This window comes from Chiloscyllium plagiosum, unplaced genomic scaffold (assembly GCF_037043375.1).
Source record: "Chiloscyllium plagiosum isolate Xiang-an unplaced genomic scaffold, Cpla_swu_hap1 HiC_scaffold_22, whole genome shotgun sequence".
NCBI classification, from domain to species: Eukaryota; Metazoa; Chordata; class Chondrichthyes; order Orectolobiformes; family Hemiscylliidae; genus Chiloscyllium; species Chiloscyllium plagiosum.
In genome coordinates, this window is record NW_028270160.1 from 15,813,935 (window position 1) to 15,839,041 (window position 25,107).

Here is a 25,107-nt window from a genome sequence, read left to right on the forward strand (position 1 = left end):
CAATGAAGGGTCTAAACAAAGTAGATGAGTAGAAAGTTTATGCCTGTGAATGGATCAAAAAAAGAGAGCACAATTTTAAAGAGTCTTAGAAAAGAAGCAAATTATCTTCATCAGCATCTTAAATGCAAGACCCTTTATATATAAACTGGCAGGTTCAAACAGTGAAGATATACGTCATAAATTGAGAATTTCAAGTATTTGCTGATCAACTTGTACTGAATCCACCATTTGATTCATACAAAGACCATCTTGCCTTTGGCTTCCCCATTATTTTTAAGAGGGTGCTGGATTTGCACATGAAGTGCCCATTAAGTTTTCCGAAGAAAGTTTAGGCTTGCCATTAAGTCTGCAAGTAGCGTCTTAACCACATAACTATTAATGCAACCTCTCTAGCCCAGAAAGAAGCAATATGGAGTCTTGTTCAGCTTTCCTATCAATAAATAACTCTGCAAAGGACATTTGAATTGAAGGGTTCACAGAAAAGGTCTAATGGGGCCAGACACAGGTTGTGATCCCTAGATCTTGCTGAACTGGGGCAATGACTTGAGGTCTGGCTTGACTACCAGTCTGAGAGTCACCACAAATAAGCTAGGCAGGGCAAGATGTGATGCACAAAAATCAAAACAAAAAACAAACCTTCTAAAGACATGAGATTCAATTTTGCAAAACATTTTCAAGTATGATTTATTTTTCAAAAAAGACTAGGAACTTGTTTCCTTCTCCGCTTTTTCTGCTATCTCCGAGCTTTCCATGTCCCATGAAATGTCAACTCAATTCCCATTAAATTGCTCACCACCCAAATTTCCTTCTTGGCTCCCCTATTAGCTTTTATTTAGTGGTACCCCTTCATCAGATGTTGGCCCTCTCTCCATCAAATCTGCTATCATCTCCCATCTCCACAATAAACAATTCTTGAAGCTTAAAATCTTAACTAAAACTAAATTCATGCCATCACGAAAACAGCCTATTTCCAAAATCACCAGTCTTCACCCCGTCTCAGCATATCTGCTGTTGAAATATTCATCCCTGCCTTCCTTACTGAGAAATTTGTTAATTCTAACACACTCTTGGCTCACCCCCCACATTCTACCTTCCATAAATTTGTCCAAACATTTACAGCCCATGTCCTTACATGCACCTAGTCCCCATATCCCCCTTGCACTCAACCTACACTGGCTCCCAGTCAGGCAATGTCTCGGTTTTAAAAATTCTCATCCTGGTTTTCAAATTCCTCTGTAGCCTTGTCCCTCCCTATCTCTTTAATCATCTCCAGCCACATAATCTTTGAACATATTGAATTCTGGTCTCTTGGCACTCCCAACTGTAAATACTCCACCATGAAAGCCATACCTTCAGTTGCTGATGCCCCAATCTCTGGAACCACCTCCTTACATCTCTCCATCTTGCTTTCCTCCTTAAAGACACCTCTTAAAACCTCCCTCATTGACCAAAAAAGTAACCCAATATCTCCATATGTAGCTTGGTGACAAATTTTATTTTATAATGTTCCTGTGATAACCTTTTATTTAGTTAAGGGCACCTAGAAAATTAAAATTGCTGTTGTTCAGTGTCTATCTGTTGGCCAAGCAAGTGAAATCGTTAGTTTCACATTATACACCCACCTAATTTCTTAACCAAGCCAGAGACTCAAGATAGCTTTATTAAAAGAAAAATCGAAGTAGAGTCATACAACATGGAAACAGACCCTTCACTCCAACCAGTCCACACTGATCGTGTTCCAAAACTAAACCCATCCCACCTGTCTGCATTTGGCACAAATCCCTTCAAACCTTTCCCTATTCATGTATTTATCCAAATGTCTTTTAAATGTTGTAACTGTACTTGCATCTACCACTTCCTTTGGGAGTTCATTCCACATATTAACCACAAAGTGAAAAAAATGTTGCCCCTCGTGTCTTTTTCAATCTTTCTCCTCTCATCTTAAAAATATGCCCCTGGTTTTGAACTCCTCAACTCTAGGGAAAAGACTTCCCAATCTACCTCATCTAAGCTCCTCATGATTTTATAAACCTCTATAAAGATCACCCCTAAACCTCCTAAGCTGCAGTGAACCCTCTCCAGTTTAATAACGTACCCAGTTATAGGAAGGAAATTAATTATTATTTTTAATTTCACCTTAAGAGGAAAGATATTGTCAAACTTGAGAGGGTGTAGAAAAGATTTACAAGGGATTGGAGGGTTTGAGTTATAAGAAGAGGCTGAATAGAAGGGGGCTTTTTTCCCCTGCAGCATCAGAGGCTGAGGGGTGACCTTATAGAGGTCTGTAAAATCATGAGGGGCATGGTTAAAGAGACAAGTCATTTTTCAAGAGTAGGGGGTAGTTCAAAACTTCCAGCTCAGCACTGGCCCCTTGACTTGTCCGGACTTGTCCGACCTGCCTAGCTCCTTTTCCACCTATCCACTCCACCCTCTCCTCCCTGACCTATCACCTTCATCTCCTCCCCCACTCACCCATTGTACTCTATGCTACTCTCTCCCCACCCCCACCCTCCCCTAGCTTATCTCTCCACGCTTCAGGCTCTCTGCCTTTATTCCTGATGAAGGGCTTTTGCCCGAAACGTCGATTTCGCTGCTCGTTGGATGCTGCCTGAATTGCTGTGCTCTTCCAGCACCACTGATCCAGAATCTGGTTTCCAGCATCTGCAGTTATTGTTTTTACCTCGTTAGTTCAAAACTAGACAGCATAGGTTTAAGGTGAGAGTGGAAAGATTTAACAAGGACCTGAGGGTCAACTTTTTCACATAGAGGGTGGTGCATGTACGTAATGAGTACAGGAAGTGGTGGAGGCTGGTACAGTTAAAAGGCATCTGGATGAGTATATGAATAGGAAGGGTCAAGAGGGATATGGGTTGAAAGGTGTGGTGCTGGAAAAGAATAGCAGGTCAGGCAGCATCCAAAGAGCAGGAGAACCAACATTTTCGGCATAAGACCTTCATCAGGAATGTGGGGAGCAGAGGGGGGGTAGCTGAGAGATAAATAGGAGGGTGGGGGTTGGGGTAATTAGGAAAGCAATAGGTAGATGCAGGTGGGGGGTGATGGTGATAGGTCAGAGGGGAGGGTGGAGCGGATAGGTGGGAAGGAAGATGGACAGGTCGGACAGTTCAAGAGGGTACGGTCAAGTTGGATGATTGGATCTGAGATAAGGTGGCAGGAGGGGAGGTGAGGAAACTGGTGAAGCAGACGTTGATGCCATGTAGTTGGAAGGTCCCAAGGCGAAAGATGAGGCATTCTTCCTCCAGGCTTTGGGTGGCTTGGGTGGAGACGGCCCAGGACTTGTATGCCCTTGGAGAGTGGGAGGAGGAGTGGTCAGCCACAGGGTGGTGAGGTTGTTTGGTGCACATGTCACAGATGTTCCCTGAAACATTCCTCGAGTTGGCATCCTGTCTCCCCAATGTGGAGGAGACCATATCAAGAGTAACGGACACAATACAGAAGGTGTTTGGATGTGCAGGAAAACCTCTGCCAGATGTGGAAGGCTCTGTGGTCGACCACTTCAACTCCGCCTCCCACTCTGCCAAGGACATACAAGTCCTGGGCCTCCTCCACCCCCAAATCCAAGTCACCTCATGCCTGGAGCAAGAATGCCTCATCTTCCACCTTGGGACCCACCCCCCACATGGTATCAACATCACCATTTTCCTCTCCTCCCCTCCCCCACTTCATCCCAGATCCAACCAACTCGGCACCGCCCTCTTGAACTGTCCGACCTGTCTGTCTTCCTTTCCACCTATCCGCTCCACCTTCCCCTCTGACCTATCACCATCACCTCTCACCTGCATCTATCTATCTATCTATCTATCTCGTGGAAAAGCACTGCCACTGGAACGTCCTGATGAAGGGGTTATGCTCGAAATGTCGACTCTCCTGCTCCTTGGATGCTGTCTGACCAGCTATGTTTTTTGACTCTGATCTCCAGCATCTGCAGTCCTAACTTTCTCCATTAAATATGGCCTCCTAGCTACCTCACCCCCACCCTCCTATTTATCTCTCAGCCCCCTTCCCCGCCTCCCACACCCCACATTCCTGATGAAGAGCTTATGCCCGAAATGTCGATTCTCCTGTTCCTCGGATGCTGCCTGACCTGCTGTTCTTTTCCAACACCACTCTTTTGGACTGATCTCCAGCATCTGCAGTCCTCGCTTTCTCTTAGAGGGATATGGGCCAAATTGGACTAGATCTGTTTACGCCGGCTGGTCAGCATGGATGGGTTGGGCCGAAAGGTCTGCTTCTCTGCTGTGTGACTCTAACTCAAAATCCCAACTGCAGCTTTGAGAACATCTAGCATCTGCAATGATTGGCTCCCAACTGCAGCTCCCCCATGCGAATTCCTGAAACCGCCCGCCCTTCCTTAACCTCCGAACAGTCCGACGTGAAACTGAAAATTAAAGTCGCCAACGGCCTTTCTCCGTCTCAAAACTCAAACAAAAATAGAATAATTCAAAACAAACTCCATGGGAATTAGTGACTTTTTTTTTCAAAGTTAAGAACTGACTCTACTTCGCGATGCAGAAGACTTAATATTTTATTCGCATGCACGATCGCGTCAGTAAAATTAAACGATAAAAGGCTGCGATTTTTAAAAATGTTATTTTATGTGAAAAATATATTTTTAACGTATAAAAAGGTTGGTTGAAACGTTCTGGTTCAATCGGTAACCATGCAGATTAACAGTATGGTCGCAGAGTCCGCAAGGCTAAGGTAGGCCTCACCTCCACTCTGCAAGGAAAATTATGTCGTTAATTTTAAAATGTTTCCTTACGTGTCTCTGCCGAGCCTGGTAATACCGGTGTTGAGGGAGACTTTAGCTATCCTCCTCCAGAGTGTGTCCCTGCTGATGAGAGAGTGAAATTTCTTGCAGACCTGGGCCAACCTGCCAAGGGTCTGGGTGTCAGAGTAAGAGAAGAGCAGCAGGAGAATGTCTTCAGGCAGTTGATGCAAAAGCAGCACCAACATTATCCCCACTCACAATCCAGTGTAAAATTATAACGGACAAAAAAGAAAAATGAAATAATCCTCCTCGTTCTGCATTTATTCCCATGTTCTCCCTTCTTTCCTTTCACCTTCCACTGCTGGCCATTTGCAATAAGACACAACTCGTGTCACATGTGTGAATGAGGATTGTACTTCCTCATGTCATGCATGCAATTGCAAGATTTTTAAAGAATCTTTACTCCCCGGGACATTCATTATTTCCTTTATCACGGGAGGGTGGCAAGGAATGTTTATAAACAGATAGAGTTGCATTTATGGAGTAGTTAAATCACATTTCAAACCATTCTAAAACATATCACATACAGTGAATTTTAAAGTTAAAAATCAGACAACACCACTTATGGTCCAATAGGTTTATTTGAAAGTACCAGCTTTCAGAGCGCTGTTCCTTGATCAGGTGGGCCAGAAACATAAGACACAGAATTTGTAGCAAATGATCACAGTGTCATGCACATGCAATTAAAATGATATATTGAACAAATGTAGATTGCTGTTCAGCCTTTCATCTTTTAGAATGGGTTGCAGTTTTTGGTTCATTAATATGTAATTTTAAAACAGTGTACCTTTAATTTCACTTGTTCATTTCTAAACTATTTATTTTTATATTTCATATAAATATAAAATGTCAATTATGGTTCAGTTGGTAGTATCAATCTCATATCTAAGTCACAAGGTTCAGTGTTCGAGATCCAGTCGGAGGTTTCACCACAAAATCAAAGGTGTCACTCTAGTGCACTACTTAGAGAGTACTGCTCTGTGAGAGATGCCATCTATTGGGAATGTTAAACCAAAATCCTACCTGTCTGCTCAGGTAGATGTAAAAAATATCCCATGACACTATTGCACAGAAGAACTACCAGAACAATATCCACTACATTGAACCAGTATTTATCCCTAATCACCAACACAGACATTGATTCTCAGTTTATTATTACTGTTTTTTGGACTATAGCAGAACTTGCTATTGTGTTTTTCCAAATTATGACAGTGACTACAAAATCTTTTAAGCTGTTTAAAAATGCTGTGTAAATGCAGATCTTTTTTTTCTGTATTTATTTTTACAATTTAGAAGATTTTATGCATCTTAAAGAGTGTACAATATGTATCTTTATTCATCCCGTAGATATACATTTAAAATTTTTGCCTTAGCTGTTTAAGCAGTAATCAATATCTTTGAATATAACAAGGTGTTGAGAAAAAGGATGACATTTTCAAAACTATATTCAGAGACAAATTTACTTGATTTAAAAAGTATTTTTTATCTTTTTTTCCCTGAGGATGTTCTTTCTATATGAAATATATATATAGAATAGTATATTCTTTATATGCTATAGCTTTCATATACTTTTCTAATCAGTTTTCTGTTTCATCCTTCTGCAGAAATAGACTATTCAACAAAGTACATTGAAGGAGTGCACCATCGAACTGGCTGTTCATCATATGTGAGCTGAAGTATTTAATGTCCTCTAATTGAATTTTATCATGACTGCTATTATTATCACCACTACTAAGATATTATATGAAACCTTTAACAAAGAAAGTATTTCAAGGCATTTCACAGAAGTACACTTTTTAAAGACATTGTCATACCAAAGAAGGATAACTGCAAGATTGGTTGAACAAATGGATTTTCAGGAAGGTATTAGAGGGAGTCCAAAGTTTAGAAAGTATATTCCAGAACACCATGTACCTGTCATGGAATTCCAAGAGGAAAGAGAAATCATAAGAAAGACTTGCATTTTGCACCATGTTTATTGACCTCAGGACAATGCAAATCTCTTTACAACCAATTAAGTATTTTGAAGACGACTGTTATTATTCAGAAAGCACAGTAGCCAATTGAGCACAGTAAGATCCCACAAACAGCCATGTAAGAATGACAATGACCAGTTGATCTGAAAACAATCAGATATACAGTAACATGATCCTGTAACAGAGTAATTGTCCAAACCTAGATCCTAGGCCAGTTACTTTTGCAATCAATAACTTCCCATGGAGTAGGAAGTGAATGATATGAAAATAAGGGCAAATGTACATTTGCATTATATTTACATAAAGAGCTAGAGATGCATTGTATTATTTTGAAAGTGTATTCATTATTACGTAAGTAAAGACACTATCTATCTATGTAACTTATTTTTCTAATCAACCTGTTCAGCGATGTTATTACACACCTCTGAAGCAAGTGAGACTTGAACCCTGGTTTCTCTGTCCAGCAGTAGAGTCACTACCATTGTGCCACAAGAGGGATGAGAGAAATTACAGAAATTACATTACTGTTCTGTTGCTGGTGGTTGAGAGATAAACGTGGGCTAGGTTACTTCCCCTTGCCCTTCTTCCTCAAGTAGGATCTTTCAGACTGTGTTACATCAAGCCCATGGCTCAGAAACAGGACTTTAGGTCCAACTGGTCTAAACCAGTGCTTTTGCTGTGCACATGCACCCTTCCATCCTTCTTCAATCAAGCCTATCAGCACAATTCCCTCTTTCTTACTCCCGGATAAAAGAATGAGATTTATCTCTGACAGATAAGACCTCAGTTTAATATTACCACCAACAACAAGGCACATCCTTAGTACTGCACTGAACTGTCATCTCAACTATATACTAAGGCTTTGAGAGAAGTATGAATTCAAGCTCCTGACTCAGAAACAAGTGTGCTACTGTTTTACCCGAAGAGAATGTCTCCCTTTTGATGTTTGTTGCCAACCAGAAAATGCTCAACAATGTCATTCAAATAAGCTGGAGCAACAACCAAAAACCTCAGTTGTACCAGAAACTAAGCAACGAACACCATCAGTGCAACATGTTTCATCTCTAATTGGGTCTACTCTCTAAGGGACTGTGTGGTGAAGGCGAAACAGTTCTGGAATGCAGATGACTGAGAGGAAAATCGTTTGTGAATTTATAAGTTGTCCACTCTCACACAAGCCCTCAGCTCTAAGCAAATGCCAACCAATAGAGAACTTCCAAAGCAGTTGGGGAAGAAACCGGAGAATTCACATCAGAAGACTCTAGTTGCATTGTTTGAAAATAGTGATCCTTTCTTGAAAGTTGAGTTACAGATGATGGAACATTCTCTGACCTTTTAACAGTATATTAACTCAGCACATTCCAGAGCACTGTCATATCACAAAATGTTCCCTCTTCCTATCAGTGTCCACCCACACTCATCATGTGAAGAAAACATCAAATATTAATCAGGCAGAAACAGGATTTCACTGTGTAAGATCAGTCACTCACACAGTTATGAGACCTCACTGTCTAGGATCAGACAAAGTTAAAAATCACACAACATCAGGTTATAGTCCGACAGGTTTATTTGGAGGCACTAGCTTTCAAAGCACTACTTCTTCATTAGGTGTTTGTGAAGAATTTATAGCAAAAGATTACAGTGTCATGCAGCTGAAAACCTAGATTAAGTCTTTCATCTTTTAGAATGGTTTGCTTGTTTTGGTTCTTTGCTATGTAAATCCCAGAACTTCTTTTAAGTCACATTCTCAAGATAACTTCAGGTTTTCTAACAAAAGGTGCCATCTAAACTCAGACAATGCATTAAAGGTGTGAGGTTAAAGTCTGTCTCTGTCCCAATCTTGAGTCAGACTGGTTGTATTTCTAAAGTGGGTTTTTTGGAATATTACATGGATTGACTGTAGGTTATGCATTTTTTTGAGTAAAATAAAACATATATGCAAATATAATTCTGCAGATCTAAATTCACTCCATAAACTTATATGTGTTCATGTGCAGGAGAGACAGAGTGAGTGTGTGCGTGTGGGTGTGAGTGCATGTGAGAGAGTATGTGTTTGCATATGTGTAAGCTTGGTAAAGTGTGTGTGTGAGTGTGATGGGGTATAAGCCAGTGAAAGTGTGCGTGCGTGGGTGTGAGTATGGAGGGTATATGTGTATGTATGAGAGAGAACCTGTGTGTGGGAGTGGGAGTATGTAAAAGTGTATGTGTGTGTAAGAGAGAGCGAGAGAGAGAGCGAGAGAGAGAGAGCGAGAGAGAGAGCGCGAGAGAGAGCGCGAGAGATAGATAGATAGATAGATAGATAGATAGATAGATAGATAGATAGATAGATAGATAGATAGATAGATAGATAGACAGACAGACAGACAGACAGACAGACAGTAGTATGACATGAGCCCAAGGTCCCAGTCGAAGCCATCCTCATGGGTACTGAACTCGGCCAGCAGCCTCTGCTCGGCCACTTTGAGTTGTTGCCTGTCCCGAAGTCCACCTTGGAGGATGGTCACCCGAAGGTCCCAGGCCGAATGACCCGGACCGCTGAAGTGTTTCTTAACTGGGAGGGAACACCTCTGCCTGCTAATTGTTGTGCAGTGTCTATTCATCCATTGTCAAATTAGAATCAGACAGTTGCAGTGTCTGCCTGTCTTGGATCAGTCAGCGTCACAGTTACATATTCTCAATTTTAATGATTAATCAGTTAGCGAGCTTTGAGAAGATTTGTAGCTCATACTGAGGTTCTGGATGTAGGTTTGCTCGCTGAGCTGGAAGATTCATTTTCAGACGTTTTGTCACCATACTAGGTAACATCATCACTGAGCCTCCGGATGAAGCATTGGTGGTATGGCCCGCTTTTTATTTATGTGTTTAGGTTTCCTTGGGTTGGTGATGTCATTTCCTGTGGTGATGTAATTTCCTGTTCTTTTTGTCAGGGGATGGTAAATGGGATCCAAGTCAATGTGTTTGTTGATAGAGTTCCAGTTGGATTGCCATGCTGGTGATTGTTGTGCAATGTCTGTTTTAGTGTGTTGGTGGGTTTGTGGGCTACCATGGTGTCAAGAGGTCTGAGTAGTCCGGCAGTCATTTCTGAGATGTCTTTGATGTAGGGGAAAATGGCTAGGGTTTCTGGACGTGTTTTGTCTGCTTGTTTGCGTTTGTTGCTGAGAAATTGGTGAACTGTATTCATTGGATACCTGTTCTTTACATCAGTTGATTACAGTCTATTACTGTTTAGGATTAGTCAGTAACATAGTTACAGGGTCCCTCTGTAAAGGATGAGTCACTCACTCAATTATGGTGGCAGTTGGGGCAGCACAGTGGTTAGCACTACTGCCTCACAGCGCCAGGAAAGCAAGTTTTATTTCACAGTGTCTGTGCGGAGTTTGCACATTCTCCCTGTGTCTGCATGGGTTTCTTCCAGGTGCTCAGGTTTCCTCCCACAGTCCAAAGATGGGCAGATGGGATGGATTGGCCATGCTAGATTACCCACTGTGTCCAGGGATGTGCAAGCTAGGTAGATTAGCCATGGGAAATGCAGGGTTACAGGGAAAGGGTAAGGGGGTGGGTCTGGGTCAGGTGCTTTTCAGAGGTTCTATGTGGATTTGATGTGCCGAATGGCCTGCTTCCACACTGTTGGGATTTTTTAATTGTACAGGATCTAGAATTGGACAATCACTCTGTTATAGGATCTGCCTGCATAGGATCATTCTGTCACACAGTTGCAGGATCTCATTGTGTATTATGAGCAGTCAGTCACACAGTACAGGGTCCCATTGTTTAGGATCAGTAAGCCATCCAGTTACAAGATCTCTGTTTCGGATCAGTCACTACTTTGGGTAGGAATGTAATAGGGGTCTGAGCAATGTGGGCTATAGCAAAATGTTTGGTAGAAGTGCAAAAGGCCAATGAATCCTATTGCAACATTGGCAACATTTTGCTGTATCTTTTGTGGTTTTGCCAAACAATGAGGTGAGTTTCTCACTAAGAAGCAGTGAATTGCCACTTTGTTTTGGGTAGGGGTGGAAGTATGGCTTGTTAAACGCCTTTTTAGCAGCAAAGGAAAAACAGAAGTCTAGAGACAAATATCGAGAGAAAGCAGAGTCAACGTTTTGGGTCAATAGAACTGACCTGAACTTCATCAGAACATGAAACTGGCCAGCAGGTTTCCTGTCTTCTGACTATCTCCTTTCTTAAACAGGGGTGTCACATTAGCCATTTTCCAGTCCTCTGGACCCTCCCTGACTCCAGTGTTTCCTGAAATATTGCCACCAATACCTCCATAATCTCCTCAGCAGTGTCCTTCAGAGCTGTAGGGTTGGTCCATTTGGCCCAGGTAATTAAGTCACCTTCAGATCTTTCAGCGTCCTCAGTGGTTAGCACTGCTGCCTCACTGTGCCAGGGACTCTCAGGTGACTGTGTGGAGTTTGCACTTTGCACCCTTATGTGCATGTGGGTGGGTTTCCTCAAGGTGCACCGGCTTCATTCCCCAGTTTAAAAATGGATTAGCTTGCTAAATTGCCCATAGTGTCCAGGGATGTGCAGGCTAGGTGAGTAAGCCATAGTAAGTGCAAGGATACAGAGATAGAGTAGTGGGTCTTGGTGGGATGGTCTTCAGAGGGTCAGTGTGGACTCAGTGGGCCAAGTGGCCTCCTTACACACCATGGGGATTCTATGATTCTTTGTTTCTTAGAGGGGTGTACTGGTCATCACTTTGTCTCTGACCCTCTTGAAATTCTAGTATGCTACTGGTGTTTTGTGGAAACTAATGCAACAGTTCCACCGTCATTTCTTTGTTCCACATTACTACTTCCTGAGCTTCATTTTCCGCTGGTCCAATGCCCACTCTTACCTCCCTCCTAACTTTTAGATATCTAAAATAACTCTTGCAATCTTCTTTATTATATTACTAGCTATCTTACTCTCGTATTTCCTCTTCTCCCCCCCAGTTCCTTTTTTTTTAGTTATCCTCTGATGAACTTTAAAGGCTTCCTAATCCTCTGGCTTCCCATTAATCTTCACCACATTGTATGCTTTATGTTTTGCTTTTATGCTGTCCCTGCTTTCCCTTGTCACATGGTTGCCTCATCATCCCCTTAGTATGTTTTTTTCTTACTTAGGATGAATTTCTGTTGTGCCTCCTGAATTGCCCCCAGAATCCCCTGCCATTACTCCCACCTTCCCTGTTAGGCCCTTTCCAATTAAATCTGGCCAGCTTCTCCCTTATGTTTTTATAGTAACACTTACTCAGTTTTAATACCGCTACACCTGATTCCGGCTTCTCCCTCTCAAACTGCAGAGTGAATTACATCATATTATGGTCACTAAGGGTTCCTTTACCTTAAGCTGTCTAGTCAAGTCTGCCTCATTACACATCACCAAATCCAGAATTGCCTATCCCTGCTGGGGTCTACCACAAGCTGTCCCAAATAAAATCTCAGACATTCCATGAATTACTTTTCTTGTGATCTGCAACCAACATGGTTTCCCCAGTCCACCTGCATATTGAAGTCCTCCATGCTTATTGTAACAGTGCCTTTCCTACGTGCCTTTTCTATCTCCTGATTAATTTTCTCCTCATCCTGCTACTGCATAAAGACCTGCACACAATTCCCATAGGGGTCTTTATTCCTTTGCTATTCCTCAATTCTACCCACACAGATTCTAAATGTTCTAATGAACGTTACTTCTACTATTGATTTAATTTGATTTCTTACTAAGAAGGCAACCCTGTCCCCTCTGCCTGTCCTTTTTATATGATGTGTATCCTTGGGTATATAGTTCCCAACCCTGATCCACTTGCAGTCAAATCTCCGTAATACCCACAATATTGTACCTGCCAATTTCAATCTGCACTACAAACTCATTTACCTTGTTTCGCATATTGCATGCATATTAGTTCAACACCTTCTCAATCCTGTGTTGACTACCACCCGTCTTGTAGTTGTCCCCAGATCTGCTGTGCCTGAAATTAGATTCCTGACCCTTTCCAAATGCTCTGTCATATTACTTGTTCTAGAAATTTTAATAACCTCTGATGAGCCTTCCCCCCCCTTTAACTTTTTCCATGCAACTGAACCCCCATACACTGTTTAGTTTAAAGCCCTATTCCCAGTTACGTGACTTGCCATGACTCTGATCCCAACACAGTTCAGGTGGAGCCCATCCCACCAGGAGAAAGTGAGGACTGCAGATGTTGGAGATCAGAGATTCCAGCAACACATTTTTCAGCCCATCCCACCAGAGCAGCTCCCTCCTTCCCCAGGAAGGCATTTGGTATGCTTTCCTTTATTGGTCAGAGCAAGAAGTGTAGGAATTGGGAAGTCATGTTGAAGCTTTAGAGCAACATTGCATAAGCCCACTTTTCGAATATTGTGTGCAACTCTGGTCTCCCTCTAACTGGAAGGATATTGTCGAACTTGAAAGTGTTCAGCACAGATTTACAAAGATGTTGCCAAGGTTGGAGGATTTGAGCTTTAGGGAGAGGCTGAATAGGCTGAGGTTGTTTTCCCTGGAGGGTTAGAGGCTGAGGGGTGACCTTATAGAGGTTTATAAAATCATGAAGGGCATGGATAGGATAAATAGACAAAGTCTTTTCTCTGGGGTAGGGGAGTCCAGAACCAGACGGCATAGGCTTAGGGTGAGAGGGGAAAGATATAAAAGAAATGTAAGAGGCAAATGTTTCACGCAGAGGGTGGTGTGTGTATGGGATAAGCTGCCAGAGGAAATGGTGGAGGCTGGTACAATTACTACATTTAAAAAGCATCTGGATGGGTATATGAATAGGTAGGGTTTAGAGGAAAATGGGCCAAGAGCTGGCAAATACGACCAGATTAGTTTAGGATATCTGGTCAGCCTGGACAAGTTGGACCGAAGGGTCTGTTTCTATCTTGTACATCTCTATGACCATATGATTCTAATAGTGCCAATGTCCCAATTCAAACCTGTTTCTCCGAAACCAATCTTTGAATAATGCATTTACATCTTTAATCTTGTGGCTCAGGCAGTAATCCAGAGGTTATTACCTTTTGGTTCTGCTTGTTAATTTAGACACTAGCTGCTCATATTCCCTGAGCAGAACCTCTTTGTACCTATATTGCTGGTGCCTACATGGATCTTTCCCCTCCCACTCTAAATTTCCCTGCAGCTCACATGAGATATCCTGAAACTGGGGACCAGGCAAGCAATACAGATCCTGGCCGCAGAGAACAGTTTTTATTCCCCTGACTATACTATGCCCATTACAAGTACATTTCTCTTTTCTCCTCTCTCTTGAATGGCTTCCTGTACCACCATGCAATGGTCAATTTGCTTATGCTCCCGATAGCCCCCACTCTCATACACACAGGGAGCAAGAATCTCAAACCTGTTAGATAGGATCCAGAGCTGAGATTCCATCAGCAATATCTACTGGATCCCTCTATTTGCCTTGCTGGTCATCACACCCTCCTGTCCTTGACCACTGACCAAATTTGAGGTAGTTAATCTAAGGGATATGACTGCCTCCTGAAACATAGCATCCAGGAAACTCTTCCCCTCCCTGATGTGTCACAGTGTTTGAAGCTCACACTCCAGCTCATTTAATTCTGAGTCTGAATTCCTCAAATAACCAACACTTCCTACAGATACAGTCATTATGAACCACAACAGAGTCCACTAGCTCCCATGTCATGCAGTTACAACACATCACCTGGCCTGCCATCTCTAATTTAATTACTTAGTTTTTAATTTGATTTTTAAAAATCTCATACTGGTCTTTTAGTTTGTAGCATGTAATATTTTCTCTATTTTCCTTCAGTCTGAGACTAACCTCTAAAAGAAAGTCAAAGTAGTAGTTATCACCAATAAATGAACTTGCGGTTTACCTGTGATGTCATTCTTTAGTGCTTGGGCCCTGAGACTGGGCTTCAATTTATCTTGTTATAAAATGCCTTACAAACTTTGAGCCAAACTAAGCAAGCAAAAAGCACATTTTCTCCTCTGCAACAAATTCCTCTATTGCCTCCAAATTCCCCAAACATTCTGCTCAGATTGTGTCTCATTCTGGATGTGATCTCTCCTTCCTGACCATGTGAAGCTTACTGAAGCAAAACTATAGTAGCTGGATTTCAGTGTAACTAAATGTGAGGTTACCTATTTTAGACCAAAAAAGTATAGATCAGAGTGCCTTCTAGATGGTATGAAGTTAAATATAGTGGATGTCCAAAGAGACTGATGAGTTCAGATGTGCTGCTCTTTATTTCTGCAACTGTTTGTGGCATTTTAATCGAGATGGTTAATAAAATACTGGCCTTTATATCTAGCGGATTAGAGTACAAGGATGCAGAAGTTATGCTGCAACTACCCAAAACCCTAGTTAGACCCCCACTTGGAATACTGTGAGCAGATAAGAGTACCACACAGTCAGAAGGAGATTGGCCTTGGTGGGAGTACAGCATAGGTTTACACAAATGATATCTGGACTTCAGAGGTTAAGTTATGGGAAGAGATTACACAAATTAAGCTTGTTTTCTCCAGCATTTGGAAGGGTGAGGGATGATCTGATTGAAGTCTTCAAGATATTAACGGGAAAGACAGGTAGATAAAGATAAACCATTTTCACTTGTTGGAGATTATGGAGTTAGTGGGCATAGTCTGAGATTAGGTCTAGACCATTCAGGAGAGATGTTAGGAAGCACTTCTACACACAAAGGATGGTAGAGGTTGGAACTCTTTTCCACAAATGGTAATTGATGCTAGATCAGTTGTTAGTTTTAAATCTGAGACAGATCATTTTTTGGTAAGCAAAGATACTGAGGCGGAGGTTAGAAACAGGAATGGAGAGGTCACTCTGTTGGGAGTTTTCTATAGGCCTCCAAATTGTTCCAGGGATGTAGAGGAAAGGATAACAAAGATGATTCTCGACAAGAGCGAGAGTAACAGGGTAGTTGTTAGACCAAAAACTAACTTCCCCAATATTGACTGGGAATATTATTGTTCAAGTAGTTTAAATGAGTCAGTTTTTGCTCAATGTGTGCAGTAACATTTTCTAACACATTATGTAGACAGGCCAACAAGGAGCGATGCCATATTAGATTTGGTACTGGAGAATGAACCCGGCCAGGTGTTAGATTTGGAGGTAGATGACCACAATTCAGTTATGTTTACAACAGCAATGGGCAGGGATAGGTATATACCGCAGGGAAAGAGGGGTAACTGGGGGAAAGGCAATTATGATGCGATTAGGCAAGATTTAGAATGACTAGAAATGGGAAGAAAACTGCAGGGGATGGACACACTTGAAATGTGGACCTTATTCAAGGAACAGCTACTGCGGGTCCTTGATAAGTAAACACCTATCAGGCAGGGAGGTAGTTAGCGAGAGAGGGAACCATGGTTTACTAAATAAGTTGAAGCTCTTATCAAGAGGAAGAAGAAGATTATGTGAGGATGAGGCATGAAGGCTCAGTTAGGGGGCTTGAGAGTTATAAGTTAGCAGAAAAGATCTAAAGAGAGGGCTAAGAAGAGCCAGGAGGGGACACGAGGGCGGATAGGATCAAGGAAACCCTAAGGCCTTCTATAGGTATATCAGGAATAAAAGAATGACTAGAGTAAGATTAGGGCCAATCAAAGATAGTAGTAGGAAGTTGTGTGTGGAATCTGAGGACATAGGGGAAGCGCTTAATGAATACTTTTTGTCAATATTCACATTGGAAAAGGGCAATGTTAGAGAGAATCCAGGCTATTAGATTAGATGGGATTACGGTTAACAAAGAGGAGGTTTTAGCAATTTTGGAAGATCTGAAAATAGATAAGACCTCTGGGCCAGATGGGATTTATACTCAGATTCTCTGGGAAGTCAGGTAGGAGATCGCAGAGCCTTTGGCTTTGATCTCTATGTCATCATTGTCAACAGGAGTAGTGCCAGAGAACTGGAGGAATGCAAGTGTGGTTCCCTTGTTTAAGAAGGGGTGTCAGGACAACCTGGTAATTATAGGCCAGTGAGCATTACTTTGGATGTGGGTAAGGTGTTGGAAAAGGTTGTAAGATATAGGATTTATAATCATCTGGAAAGGAATAATTTGATTAGGAATAGTCAGCATGGTTTTGTGAAGGTTAGGTCGTGCCTCATTAACCTTATTGAGTTCTTCGAGAAGGTGACAAAACAGATGGATGAAGGTAAAGCGGTTGATGTGGTATATATGGATTTCAGTAAGGTGTTTGATAAGATTCCACATGGTAGGCTATTGCATAAAATATGGAGTTTCAGGATTGAAGGTGATTTAATAGTTTGGATCAGAAATTGGCTGGCTAAAAGAAGACAGAGGGTGGTGGTTGATAAGAAATGTTCATCCTGGAACTCAATTACCACTAGTGTGCCACAAGGATCTGTTTTGGGGCCAGTGCTGTTTGTCATTTTTATAAATGATCTGGATGTGGGCGGAGAAGGATGGGTTAGATGCGATGACACTAAGGTAGGCAGAGTTGTAGATAGTGCCAAAGAATGTCGTGGGTTGCAGAGGGACATAGATAAGATGCAGAGCTGGGCTGAGAAGTGAAAAATAGAGTTTAATGCGGAAAAGTGTGAGGTGGTTCACTTTGGAAGAAGTAACAGGAATGCAGAGTACTGGGCTAATGGTAAAGTTCTTGGCAGTAAAGATGAACAGAGAGATCTCCATGTTCAGGTGTATAAATCCCTGAAAGTTGCCACCCAGTTTGACAGGGTTTTTAAGAAGGCATATGGTGCGTTGGTGTTTATTGGGAGGGAGGTTGAGTTTCAGAGCCACGAGGTCATGCTTCAGCTTTACAAGAAACTGGTAAGGCTGCACCTGGAGTATTGCGTACAGTTCTGGTCATCGCATTCTAGGAAGGATTTGGAAGCTTTGGAAAGGGTTCAGAGGAGATTTACTAGGATGTTGCCTGGTATGGAAAGAAGGTCTTATGAGGAAAGGCTGAGAGAACTGAGACTGTTTTTGTTGGAGAGAAGAAGGTTGAGGGGTGACTTAATTGAGACTTATAAGATGATCAGAGGGTAAGATAGGGTAGACAGAGAGAGCCTTTTTCCTTGGATGGTGAAAGTTAACATGAGGGGACAGAGCTTTAAATTGAGGGGTGGTAGATTCTGGATAGTTTCTTTACTCAGAGAATAGTAGAGGCATGGTATGGCCTGCCTGCAACAGTAGTAGACTCGCCGACGTTAAGAGCATTTAAATGAGCATTAGACATACATATGGATAATAATGGAACGATGTAGGTTAGATGGGCATCAGACTAATTTCACAAGTTGGCACAACATTGAGGGCCAAAGGGCCTGTACTGCCTGTAACATTCTATGTTCTATACTAAGGGGTGAGGACCAAAGCAAGGTCTATGTAATTAGGCCACATGATCTCATTAAATAGTTGAAACGGGCTCAAGCGGCTGAGTGGCCTAGTCCTGTTTCTACACTTCAATGTTTATGTGTCACTGGCTCTCTGTTTGATGTGCACCTCCTTGCTCCAGACATTACTGACCACTTCTTTCACACCAACACATTTGGACACAAACTAGAGAATAAGAGATCAGAGATGTTATAGGATGAGGGACAATGGTATTTATCAGCAAGACCGATTGCCCTGTACATAGCTTGTTCATTTTGCCTCCACTGCTGCAGCAGACTCTTAACACAGATATCGATCCATGGTACATTCTGTGTAGCCATGAAGTTAGGCATCATGCTGGCACATTACATTTGGGGCTACACAGACTCAAATGTACAGATATAAGGTCAAAACAGTGAAAATTATGAAGCATAACAAATTGGGAACAGTGCATTGCCGCCCATGTCACCAAAGTAAACTAAATAATTTTTTTATTATCTCCCACTACATCTTAGTGTACTTCCTGACTGATTGAGGGGATGCTGCTCAGTCCTGGAGATTTAGTCGGCCGATCCCAGAGTGTTTTTGTCTGGATAGTCCAGACATGATAAGGGTCTGCTTCTCAGCTACAACATCCTAAGGATGTAGTGGGGCCAGATAGGGTGGAGGTGGAGAGCCCAGCCACCTCTGGAGTGTTCCGTGTGAAGATATTTGAGGGACCCATGTGAGGTTCCTCCTGCAGCTGGGTGTCTATTGCCATTACCCTGTCTCCTCGTAAGGAAGAGGCACCTGGAGTGCTTGCTAATTCCCCATCCCCCTGACAACATGCCTTTAGTCCTGAAGTTAAAAGTCACACAACACCAGGTTATAGTCCAACAATTGTGTGATTTTTAACTTTGTACATCCCTGTCCAACACTGGCATCTCCAAATTATGACTACCATTTGGTCCTGAAGATCTTCTTACAGCACTGCTGGCTATTCCTCTTTGCCACTGTGACAGCACTTAACTGGGTGGTACCCTCAGGGCAGACTGCCATTGTCGAGTGGTGCAGCTTCTTTCACTGGTCCTCCAGGAAAAGTCTTTTGTGGTACTTTGCACCACACCTCAACCAGGTTCTCCAGATCCCTGTTGAGGAATCCCAGCACCATCTTCCCTTGTCCGACATGTTCAGACTCCATCCTTGACCATGAAGAGAAGCTCCAGAATACCAGTGCCCAACTGAGTGCACAATGGACTTTAAATATGCTGCTGACACCAGAGATGTCCATCCTTTTCTTGATATCTGGTGAGCAATGAGATGTTCCGGAAATGGCATGCAGTATACAATAGAATTGTATATGACCAACGCCATGGGACAGGATAAATAGTTAATGAGACGCATTTGATAAGATATAGTGAGAAGCCTTGCAGTGAGAATCCCTCCAAAAACCTTGTTGCAAATCACACTTCGCCAAAACAAAAGTAAGAGTTAGTCCACAGTTGCAATTTCACATTGCTTAGGATCAGTCAATCAAACAATTACAGTTTCTCATTGTGCAGAATATATCAATCATTTAATTACAGTGTCTTACTATGTCGGATCAGTCACTCAATTCCTGGTGCTGCCTGTGATCAGTCAGTCAGTCAGTTACAGGGTCTGACTGTGCAGGATCAGTTAATCAACAACATTCAGAATGATCTTCTTTCAGGGATTCTTGTTATTATTTTCCCAAGGGCTACTTTTTGGGGTTTTTTGGGGGGGCTATATTTTGATTTTCAAGGGTTCAGTTTACTGTCTTGCTAACTCCTTAGTTACATGATGCATTGAAAAAAATTTCTTCTGTATTTCCATTGATGTAAGGGGAACTTGAACTCAAGTGAAGCAGAATTGGAAGAATTCCTCAATATCCCCAATAATCATCATCATTGTATCTAGTATAAAATAAAATACATAAGAAATACATGCAATAGTATTTAAATGGATGCAGGACGTCAGGAAAAAGTTAGCAACAAGTGTTTTTTTGAAATAAATATTAACTGACAGACACCTCTCGTCAAAATGATATCACTAATATGCTTTCTGCAGTCTGGTGAGGATGCAACAAAACTGTTGTATAATTGTCTCTTGCACAATCACTGCACCTCAATTAATTCATGGTATGTAAAATACTTTGGGATGTAATAACATATAGTACAAATTCATATGAAATAAAACTGTATCTACTGTATTACTCCCATTTAAGTGCATCTCCTGAATTAATGCAGTTTTAATTTAAGGATTCCACATTAATTTGAAAGGAACTAAGTTCAGGTTTCCTGTTCCCTATTAGCCAATTATTTCTTTGCTAAAAGGTTTTCAACTATTTTCTCCTTTCTGCCATCCTTCTTTCCCCCCCACAATTTTGCAGTCCCTACCCCCTCCTTCCACTTTGCAAATCTCTCTTCCTTTGCAGCTCTACTCTCCTGCCTGCATGTTTCCATCTTCTCTGCCCCTTTGCAACCACTTTCCTCTACTTTGCTGCTTCACTTCCCCTCCAATCCCTCCAGTCATGCTCCCAGCTCAGAGCCTTAACAGCATCACTCTGTGGTCAGTCACTCTGTTTTCGATTCTTGCTAAGTCGGATTGGTTACAGTTACTGGGTTGCAATATTTTTGGGAATTCTTAGGCACACAAATAAAGGACTGAACTATATAGAGTCAGTCAGTTACAAGTTGCACTATTCTAGAGTTAGTTGATCCCTCGAGGTTGTGCAATCACGGAGTTTATACATCTAACACTGACAAATGCAACAACTTTTTAAGACATTAAAATGTTTGTGGGGGATTCGAAATTGAGCAGTCAGTGGTACAAAGCAAAAGGTTTTGCGGTTACATCACACAGCAGAAAGCAATGACAGGTAATAGGAAATAGTTTGTGTGTTTGGAAATGCAGCCTCTTAACCCAATTACAGACTTACCAGATTTATACTTCAATCGCTTCTACTGTAAAACCATACACTCCATTTTATTTTTAAGTGCAACCAATTTAAGGATATGTCATATGAGAAGAGATCTTTTCATGTGAATTGAAGGGCTAGTTTTGAGCCTAATCCCAGGTGCTGTGTAACAGTAGACAAGAATATCTCAAGCAATGTCTGTAATTTAATGTTTTACACTGCTGAATGGGGCCTAGCTATTGAACAGCTCTCTGTGTTCATCAGTGAAAGGATTAGATACAAGGAATGTTGCAGAACTCACACCTCAATAAACTAAAGTGCTTCCCATTTGAGAGGGAGGAGAAGAAGAAGAAAATGTTTTTTTTACCTTTATTCTAGCCATTCAGGATCAAAGACATTGATGCCTGTTACGATTGCAGTAACTCTAAAGCTACTGCTGGAAAATAGTTAAAGAAATTACACCTTACTGTATCACTGATAATGTTTTGCTGAAAAGGGGTGATTTGTGGATTAGACAGGACCCACTGAAGTAATTGAGTTCTTGTGAGCGACAAGGCAGAAAATAGAAAGCAGGAAATGAAAGAGAGAGAAAAAGACATAAATGTAAACTGCTGTGATATGTGTTCAGAGAAACAGAAGAAGAATGTGATTGTCCTCCACAGATTTCTCTCCTCCCACTGCCCACTTCCCACCCCCACACCCTCACCCTTGAAGACACTGATTCACTCCCCAATAGCTCATGAAAGTAGCTGAATCTAGTTGATGGGTGTTAAGATTGTTCAGTACGAAAGGGTCTCCTAACCAAGACCTCTGCCCACACTGCATCCAGAATCAAATTGTTGGCAATGATCAGGAGTGGAATAGTTGTTATTTTCACTACTGTGTCAACACCACAACCTTAAGATCAAACAACTCGCCAGCAATGTCATGATATTTCTGATCTATGTGGCTGTGTACCTCAACAAAAATTGAATTTATCAACTGAATTCAAGAACCCTACTTTCCTCCAATTAGGGACATGGGACCTCTGAGCAGGAGTAGGCTATTCAGCCCTTCGAGCTTGCTCTGCTGTTCAATGAGGTCACAGTTTTCTGGTTGAGATCTCAACTTGATTTTACCAAAGTTTATTTTTAGAAGCTAATCTCTGCAGAGAAAATATATTCATACTTCCTTAACTGATATGTGTCTGTTGTTTATTGGAATGATACATATTTATGCTGTCATATTCCAAATTGTGTTAATTAGCTTTGCACCTTTATTGAATAAGCCTTGTTTTATAATAATTGCTCCTCATACCCTTCACTCCCAGGGTCTATGAAAAATGTATCAAATTTAGCCTTTGCAATGGTATAATCTTTCAGGCTTCCCTGGACTCAGGGGTGGTGTTAGAGGACGGAGATGTGCAAACATCATGCCCTTGTTCAAAAATGTTTGTAAGAATAAGTCAACCCATTGCAGGCAGTAAGTTTAGCTTTTAGCAATATTAATTTGGGATAGAATGAACAAATGTGGGTAACTTAGTGACAGTTAACATAGATTTCTAAAGGGAAAGTCATGTTTAACTAACTTTCTGAAGTCCTTTTGAAGTAATACCTTCAAGCTAGTTTGATAAGGATAAGGCTGTTGATGTAGTATACGTGGCCTCCTTAGATAAAAACCTTAGATTACTGCAGATGCTGTGAATCAGAAACAAAAACAGGAGCTGCTGGAAAAGCTCAACAGGTCTGGCAGCATCTGTGGAGAGACATCAGAGTTAACACTTCAGGTCCAGCGGCCCCTCCTCAGGACTGTACTGAGGAAGGGTCACTGGACCTGAAGCTTCAACTCTGATTTCTCTCCACAGATGATGCCAGACCTGCTGAGCTTTTCCAGAAATGTCTTTTTGTTCTTGACTTCTAAAAGACGTTTGATACTGTGCCACACAACAGTCTTGTGAGAAAAGTTACAGACCATGGAATAAAAGGGACAGGAGTAGTGTAGATCTAAAACTGGTGAGTGGGAGGAAATAGAGAGTACCGTTAATGGATATTTTTCAGGCTAGATTAAGATTTTTAGCAGAATTCCTCAGCAGTCAGTAGTGGGACTTGTTTTTCCTGATTAATATTAACAATGTGAATTTTGGAATGCAGGGGACAATTTCATAATTTATGGACAATACAAACTAAGAAGCATTTTAAATGGTGAGAAGGATAAAGTAGAATTTCAAAAGTGCATTGACAAGTGGGTGTACAGGTGGCAGATGAAGCTTAGTGTGGGAAAATGTGAGGTGATACATTTTGGTGTAAGAAACGTGGAGAGGCAATATTAAATAATGTTCAGTATCAGGGAGACCTGGCTTATATAATTCTTAAGTAGACCGGCAGGAGGCTGGAGGAACACAGCAAGCCAGGCAGCATCAGGAGGTGCAGAAATCGATGTTTCGGGTGTCACCCTTTTTCAGGACTGGGGGTGAGTGTGGGGAGATCTGCCGATAAAGGGGGAGATGGGGGCAGGGTGGTGAAGTGGGGATAGGGTGAAGACAGGTAGAGGGTAGGGGCAGGTTGGTCAATGGAAGGAATTAATCCAGTTGGTGGCAGGGAGCAGTGGCAGAGAGGGAGAGAGGCTGGGAAGGGAGTCAGAGGATGGGGACAGAGGTAATTTGAAATTGGAGAACTTAATGTTGAGTTCTCTGGGCTGTAGGGTGCCAAGACAGAAGATAAGGTGCTGTGTTTGATTTTGTCAATGGAGGAGGCCAAGGATGGTCATGTCGGAAAGAGAGTGGTTGGAGGAATTGAAATGGGCAGTGACTGGGAGGTCCGGTCGGCCCTTGCAGGCCTGGCTGCGATACTTGGTGAGCCGTTCCCTAAGTTTACATTCGGTCCTAAGTCATTAAAGGTGGTAGGACGTGTGGATAGAGTGGTTAATAAAGCATACAATGTCCTTGACTTTATTTGTAGGGACATTAAAGTACAAGAGCGAGAATACTATACTGAATCCATGTAAGTTACTAGTTAAACCTTAGCTAGAGTACTGTGTACAATTTGAGTTGCCACACTTTAGGAATGACTTGAACAGATGCAAGAGAATGCATAGGGGGTTTATGAGAATGGTTCCAGGGATCAGAAACTTAAATTATGAAGATAGATTGGAGAAGTTGGGATTATTTTACTTGGAGCAGAGAAGGCTAAGAGATTCGATTTTACATTTTCAAAATCGTGAAAGATCTAGAAGTGACATTTGGGAGAAACCAATCCCACTCCTAAAAGGACCAAGAATTAAGAGCATAGATTTAAAATAATTTGCAAAAGAATGCAAAAATGGTCTGATAAAAACAATTCACACAGCTAGTAGTTAGGATCTGGAATGCATTGCATACAATTATAGTGGATGCAGTTTCAAATGAGGCATTTAAGAAAATAAAAATAATATGTAGGATTATGGGGAAAGGGATGGAGAATGATGCCAAGTCATGATGTTGGTTTGGAGAGTTGCATCATAACCACTCTTTCCTCTATGGTAATCTTTAAAAACTACCTCTCTATTGAAGCTTTTCTTCAGCTTTTCTGGTATTTTGTTCAGTTTCAAATTTTCTCTGGTTACTTTGTTGGGAAAATCTCCTTTATGATGTTTACTAGTCTAAAGATGATATATAAACGTAAAGTGTGTTTTTCAATCAGGGGTCACCATCTATAACTGCATCTGGGATTACTAAATAAAGCAACTGTTGACAACTGGACTTGTAGAATTCAGAAATGGTTATGTTTTTCTCTGAATACAGCCACAATTCCAAATCTCTCTTCTTGCCTCATTTCGTTAGAATTTGCAGTCCTGCAGTCCACTTGCAAAATTAAAAGGATCTGCTACTGTGTGGGCATATGAAGTCCAATTATTGAACTTGTCTGCACAGTTTTGTCATCTTTATCATTTTACATTGAATGAATCACAGTTGGAACCAATTTATTCATTAAATTTATATCAGGTGGGAAAGGATATATAAATGAGTACATTATAAATTTGACAAAGCTCTCCATTGAAATTGAAACACGCAGTGGCAGTCCTGTGAGTCACCAACTCGTTGTTACATAGTGGCCCCCGCTTTAAGTACATGTGCATGGA

General features: G+C 41.6%; 1 protein-coding gene and 1 long non-coding RNA gene across 5 annotated transcripts in view; one reads left to right on the top strand and one right to left on the bottom strand.

Moving 5' to 3' along the window:
• fbxw4 (F-box and WD repeat domain containing 4) overlaps positions 1-5,095 on the bottom strand; it is a 145,654-nt gene extending 140,559 nt beyond the window's left edge. For all 4 annotated transcript variants that reach the window (XM_043712925.2, XM_043712923.2, XM_043712924.2 and 1 more), the window contains exon 1: positions 4,781-5,095. In XM_043712925.2, the coding sequence (XP_043568860.2) occupies positions 4,781-4,974 (194 nt within the window). In that variant the 5' untranslated portion in view covers positions 4,975-5,095. The remainder of the gene's footprint in view (positions 1-4,780) is intronic.
• The window catches only part of LOC122561282 (uncharacterized), a 52,023-nt gene continuing 31,359 nt past the window's right edge, over positions 4,444-25,107 (top strand). Inside the window, exons 1-2 of the long non-coding RNA XR_006314983.2 lie at positions 4,444-4,719; positions 6,394-6,455. This is a non-coding gene — a long non-coding RNA (uncharacterized LOC122561282). The remainder of the gene's footprint in view (positions 4,720-6,393; positions 6,456-25,107) is intronic.